A 6,000-nucleotide genomic window follows, 5' to 3' on the forward strand; every position below is an offset into this window, starting at 1 on the left:
TTTCATGCACAACTCTGGGGAAAATCAGGTTTGACAACTAGTGGACTTGCACAGAGACCTGTGTCCTGCACCTCTTCTGTTGGCATTGCCTGCTCCTGCCTCGGCTGTATCTCAAGTTCAAGCAGGTAGTTGCAGAAAAGACTAGCTGAACCCATCCACTGCTGGACTGAGCTGAGGTGTCCTTCATCCCTGCTGTCCCTGCCTACCCAGACCACAGAACTGTGAGACTGGTTCAACAGTGAGCAGCCCTCAGCTTTGCTCCAGGAGCTTGTCTGAACCCATACCTGAACTTGAATTTATTTGAAAACAGCTCTGGTTAGGTAGAGATTGCAACCTAAACTTGAAAACAGTTTCACTCTCCATTTAGCTGTCTCAGGCCTGTGAAATGAGACCTGGAAACTGTAGGGGTGGTTTGGGGTGCCCACCTCTTGCACAGGAGTGCCATGTAAGTAGTTTTTGTGAAAGAGTGTCCTATGCATGGGCCAGAGGGAGGGTGTTTTACAATTGCTTGGTCCATAAAATAAAAAAGCAAGTAAAATTGAAAAACCTTACCTACTTTGCTTAAAATGAGTGTCATTTCAACTGCATTTTATAATGACTGGAACGACAAGAAGATGTATAATTAAAAAGAAGTAACATTTATGGATCTCCCATTTTGAGCCAGTATTTCTGAGTTCAGTATCCTTATAAAAATTACTCTGACAGGGACCATTGCAGACTGCTGGGTTCTTCCTATAGAAATTAAAATATTAGTGTACATGCTGGAATCAGAAATTATAGAAAATATTCCTAATGCACAATAGAATATTCTTCCGAGAAATCACCATCACTTTCAGCATACATCTAAGCTAGCACAAAACCAGTGTCCCCTAATTTCAGCAACTCAATAAATGTGAGATGAAAATAGTCTCTTGTACACAGGAAGAACATTAAACAGAACAGAGAGAAGACTGTGCAATTCACTTCCATTGGTCAAGTCTATAGGGAAAGATGGCCCTGCCAAATTCAATTTACTTTATTATGTTGGGAAAATAATGCTTCTCTTAAAAAAATCCCAAACAGATTCAATTATAAATACAAGCAATTATGTTCCATTTTGCAGAAGGTCATGCATACAAGAAAGAGACACATGGAATTGTTTCAAGAGTTAAATCAGAAATTTCAAACTCTGGACAGATTTCGGGATGTACCAAAATCAGGCAGTATGGTAAGTTTTCCCTCTATATTTAAAATATGATGGATCCTAAACAGCAAGAATGAAACAAGAGCCCTTTGAATTCAGCATTTTTCAAAGAGGGCTTCACCTTTGGATAACCTTAGAAATGAGAACAAAAAATATTTTCAGTAATTTAACCTATGACGAGGCTCATTAGGTTTTACAACTCAACCATAACTATCTCACTGACATCATTATAGATGACAAGTATTTGAACTGTAGGGAACACATTTCAAATCTGTATGTGCCCATTAAGTCTAAAAGGCTTTATATAGAGAAATCAGCTTACTGATAGTATTTGTCTAACAGGGCTTTTCCTCTAGCTGGGCTAGGAGATACTAAATTAGTTACTACAAACAAGTCTAGCTAAATTTGCCTATACATGAGAAGGTTTGGAAAGCACACAGGATCTCTGTAATGCCATGTCTTTTCCATAATAGGTTTATAAATATTTGCCATGGGAAAAAGCAAAAATTAAATCATCCTGAGTTGAGGCTGCTATCATCATAATTCAAATTTATACACACACACTCATACACACATGTGCAACACCCCGACTACGTCTGATAATGAGAGCAAGAAAATAGTTGATTCTGCCTAATTAAACAGCTAATTTAGTCTGTTCTATTTCTTACCAGTAATATTTTGATTAGTAATAATTTTATATCTTTTTATAATGTGAAATTTGTATATTAAAATGAACTGAGCTAGAATCATTGTATTCTATAACTTTTTCAGAAGAGCTGCTCTCAGACATGAAGAAGAGGTATTAAGCAGATGTGAGGCCAATGGATTTACATCATTTACATCATCTTAATCCTGCAGAAATATAGCCCTGATTCTTTGATGAACTTTAGCTATGATATGTGTTATTTTGTATCAAGTTCTCACTCATTTCCCCTTCTGAGATTTGCTGACATGTAAAGTTTTCATTTGTCTCCCTACTTGAGATTTGCTGTTCACATAAAGCTTGAATTAATTCAAAATCTCAAAGGGAATCTCAGTGGAAGAGTTGTGTTTTCTCAGTTTTGCATCAGTGCTGTGTTGAAAGGTCTGCCAATAAAAGCTGCCTAGAGGAATGGTCTATCTGTGAGACAGAGAGTGATCCAGGTACCTAAATATAGGCATCTCAGGCTATTTTGGACAGTCTCAGAGGTCTTAGTTTACCACATGGTACAGGCAGTGATGATACAGGACACAAAGGAGACCTGCAGCTCTCATGAAGGATAGTTGGAGATCAAACAGAAAGTCCAAAGGGATCTAAAATGGTGCAAAAATCTAGGTTTTTGGCAACTGAATCCTATCCATCATGTTACAGCAGAAATCACTAATTAAATTGGTCATAGTCCATAATGTCTTTTACCCTATAAAACTTAGTATTCAAAACAAACAAACAAACTAAAAATCAAACCAAACCAGCTTTCACTAAGTTAATCCTAATATACATGAGCTCAACAGTATGTAAAGCAACGTGGGTCTCACAGCATTTTCAAGGTTTCCATGTTTCTGTTATGCACCTGTCACAATTTAAAATCCAACTGGTAACCTCTCTTTCAAAGCACTCCATAGTTCAGGGAGCAAGCTCTTCTCAATTACCTTCCCTTCTCTTCTCCCACTCTTCTACACAACCACTATTAGAAAGATGGCTATTGGTACTGGATCACTTGGCCATTCCTCACTGCATTGGTTCTTGTGAAAGAAAGTGCTCAACTGGCAGCTCAGGTGAGGAGCCTGCCAAAGTGTTGATTGTTCACAGAGAAAGAGTTGCAGTGGTGCTGAACATCTGCCAGCCTGGCTCCCTGCAAAGCCATTTCACCTCTCTGGCTTCTGTGTCTCATGAAAGCATATAAGCAAATAGCCTCACAATGGAAACCACATTATTTCGTCCTTGGTTTTAACTCTTCTTTCTTTGGTCTTCAGGAGAACTCAGGACCGAGCAAAGCTCCATGGGACAATTTCAAAACCACAGGCGACTACCAACACTATACAACGATAAACGTATTAGACACAGAAGCAAAAGATGCTTTAGAACTCAGACCAGCAGAATGGGAGAAGTGTCTGAACTTGCCCTTAGATGTGCAAGAAGGTGACTTTCAAACAGAAGTTTAATAAAAACAAACTGAACAAAACAAACAAAACAAAACAAAAATCATTGCACTGACAATAAAGAGACTTTGGGAATCCTGACAATCCTGAAACTCCTGTCTGAACATTGCAAGTCCTTTATGTCAGGCTCTTCCTGTGCCAAATGTCAGTGGTTTTTTTCATACAGTATATTCCCACTAGTGCAGCTAGTGGAGAACCAGGTGTACAATTCTTACCATCGTGTGTTGTAAGTACCCGTGGAATGGATTTGTAAGGTAATCTTTATAGATAAACCTCAAGCAACGATTCATGTTGTAACAGCTTCATTTGGTTTAGTTTTCAAAAAACTTCACCATGAAGCACAATGTATATATTTATGCAGTTTTTAAAGTTTATAACAGTCTGTTTGGCCATTACTACACTTTTTACTTTATAATATAAAAGCAAAGTTTTTGTCATTAAATGAATGTCTGTTGAGCTACATTCTTCATTGCTTTAAATGCAATAAAGTAATAATCTCACTTTTATATGAATAATATATTTCACATCTTTATTATTGCAGTTTTCTCTGGAAAGCTCAGAGTAGCTTTCTCTGCTGCAGCTGTGTATAAAATATTTAAAATGTTGTATGGTGTAAATAAACCTTTGTCTACATATCAGTTTCCCAGTGCATTTTATTCCATATTTGTTTATCTTAAATTGGAGTATTCATAAATTTTTCCTTAAAAACACACATATTTAATATGTATTTGCAGTTTTAATAGTATGTTGTATGTAGCTTCTGCAAGAAATTTCTAAATCATATTAATAGCCATAATCATATTCTATAACCATTCTGCATATTCTTAGGTATTCTTTTGTGACAATGTACCATATAAATTGGACTTGTCAGAATACTATTACAATTGTTCTGTTTTATACGACTTTTTGTCTAGTTGCAGACAGACAAATAATGGAAAATGAGTTTCTATACACAGCACCCAAAGAAAATACTGATTTAGAATCACTACATCTTGTTGCTGAGTAACAAGAAGGACTTTCAAGATAAAAAAATTTGTGAGGATTTTAGAAAAAAAAAAAAAAAGGAAAAAAATCAAAGCACAACCCAAAATCCTGAGTGTATTTTATTATAAATCAAGAGCAGGACATGATTTGTTTGGAAAATACAGTTAAATAATTAGGAGTAGGAAAATTAAAACTCCTTTTCCATGCTTAAAACCAAAAGCAGATCTTCAAAAATCTTTCATCTACAGCATAGCTGTGGGGGGACATGGATGGGAGGATAGCTCAAATCTTCAGATACCATATTTCTAGAAAAAAGTTCCAAAAACTATTTTGGTTTCTCCTGTATCAAATTGAATATGCTGCAGCCTACTAACTGGAGAGCATTTAGAGAGGAAGAAACCATGACCAGCAATCTGCTTAGGAAGGAAAAAGACTAGAATAGAGGCTTGTCAGGGAGAACTTAACCCAGAACATTGATAGAACAAAATCAGCATCCATCTGTTGAGAGAAAAATACTGAAAATCAGCCTTAGGAACAACCTTCAAAAAAGTGGTTCAGTCTGTCAGCCCTTTCTCCAGGCCATATTAAGATATTTAAGCCACAGAAAGGAGCCTGACTTTGCCTGCTATGAGTGAGCAACTCATGCAGAATGCATACTAATCTAATGCTTCAGGGTCTAAATCTTTAAACAAATTAGAAATAACTAGCTGCCAACCTGGTATCAAGTCTATTACCTTGTTTAAGTGTGTATAAGTTAGATGATGGCACTTTCAGTAAGTTGGTAGATGACACTAAGTTGGGTGGCAGTTGGTCTACTGGTGGTCAGCAAGGCTTTGCAGAGGGATCTGGACAGGCTGGATTGGCAAACAAAGGCCAATGGTATGAGGTTCAATAAGGCAAAGTGTGGGATCTTGCACTTCTGTCCCAACAACCCGATGCAACGCTACAGGCTGGGGAAGAGTGGCTGGAAAGATGGCAGGTGGAAAAAGACGTGGGGGCGCTGTTCAACAGAGCTGAACATGAGCCAGCAGTGTGCCCAGATGGCCAAGAAGGCCAGTGACATCCTGGCCTGTATCAAAAATAGCGTGGCCAGTAGGACCACGGCAGCGATTGCCACCTGTTCTCAGCACTAGTGAGGCTGCACCAAAATTCCTGTGTCCAGTTCTGGGCCCCTCAATTCAAAAATACATTGATGTGCTGGAGCATGTTCAGAGAAGGGCAATGGAGCTGGTGTAAGTCCTTTGAGGAGTGGCTGAGTGAGCTGGGGTTGATTAGCTGGAAGAAAAGGAGGCTCAGGGGTGACCTTATTGTTCTCTATAGCTACCTGAAAGGAGGATGTAGTGAGGTGGGGCTTGGTTTCTTCTCCAAGACAGCCAGCGATAGAAGAGGAAACATCAAGCTGCACCACAGGAAATTCAGGTTGGATGTCAGGAAGAATTTCTTCACTGAAAGTGTGGTTAGGCATTGGAACAGTCTGACTAGGGAAGTGGTAAAGTCCCCATGCCTGGAGGTGTTCAAGAAATGACATTTAGTGCTGTGGGCTAGAACATGCTGTTCAGGCAAAGGTTGGACTCCATGATCTTGGAGGTCTTTTCCAATATAAAAGATTTCATAATTCTATAGTGTAATACATCAGTCAAACAGAACTGGCCCTTTTTCAAGAGGCAGACAGTAAGGTTGGCTACAAAGTCTGT

At 38.5% G+C, this 6,000-nt stretch overlaps 1 protein-coding gene across 8 annotated transcripts in view; it reads left to right on the top strand.

Moving 5' to 3' along the window:
• The window catches only part of ADGRB3 (adhesion G protein-coupled receptor B3), a 478,263-nt gene extending 474,314 nt beyond the window's left edge, over window positions 1-3,949 (top strand). For all 8 annotated transcript variants that reach the window (XM_071548514.1, XM_071548520.1, XM_071548521.1 and 5 more), the window contains 2 exons: window positions 1,103-1,207; window positions 3,137-3,949. In XM_071548514.1, coding sequence (XP_071404615.1) covers window positions 1,103-1,207; window positions 3,137-3,325 — 294 coding nt within the window. In that variant the 3' untranslated portion in view covers window positions 3,326-3,949. The remainder of the gene's footprint in view (window positions 1-1,102; window positions 1,208-3,136) is intronic.
• The last annotated feature ends 2,051 nt before the right edge of the window (window positions 3,950-6,000 follow it).

This window comes from Pithys albifrons, chromosome 2 (genome assembly GCF_047495875.1).
Source record: "Pithys albifrons albifrons isolate INPA30051 chromosome 2, PitAlb_v1, whole genome shotgun sequence".
Classification (NCBI taxonomy): domain Eukaryota; kingdom Metazoa; phylum Chordata; class Aves; order Passeriformes; family Thamnophilidae; genus Pithys; species Pithys albifrons.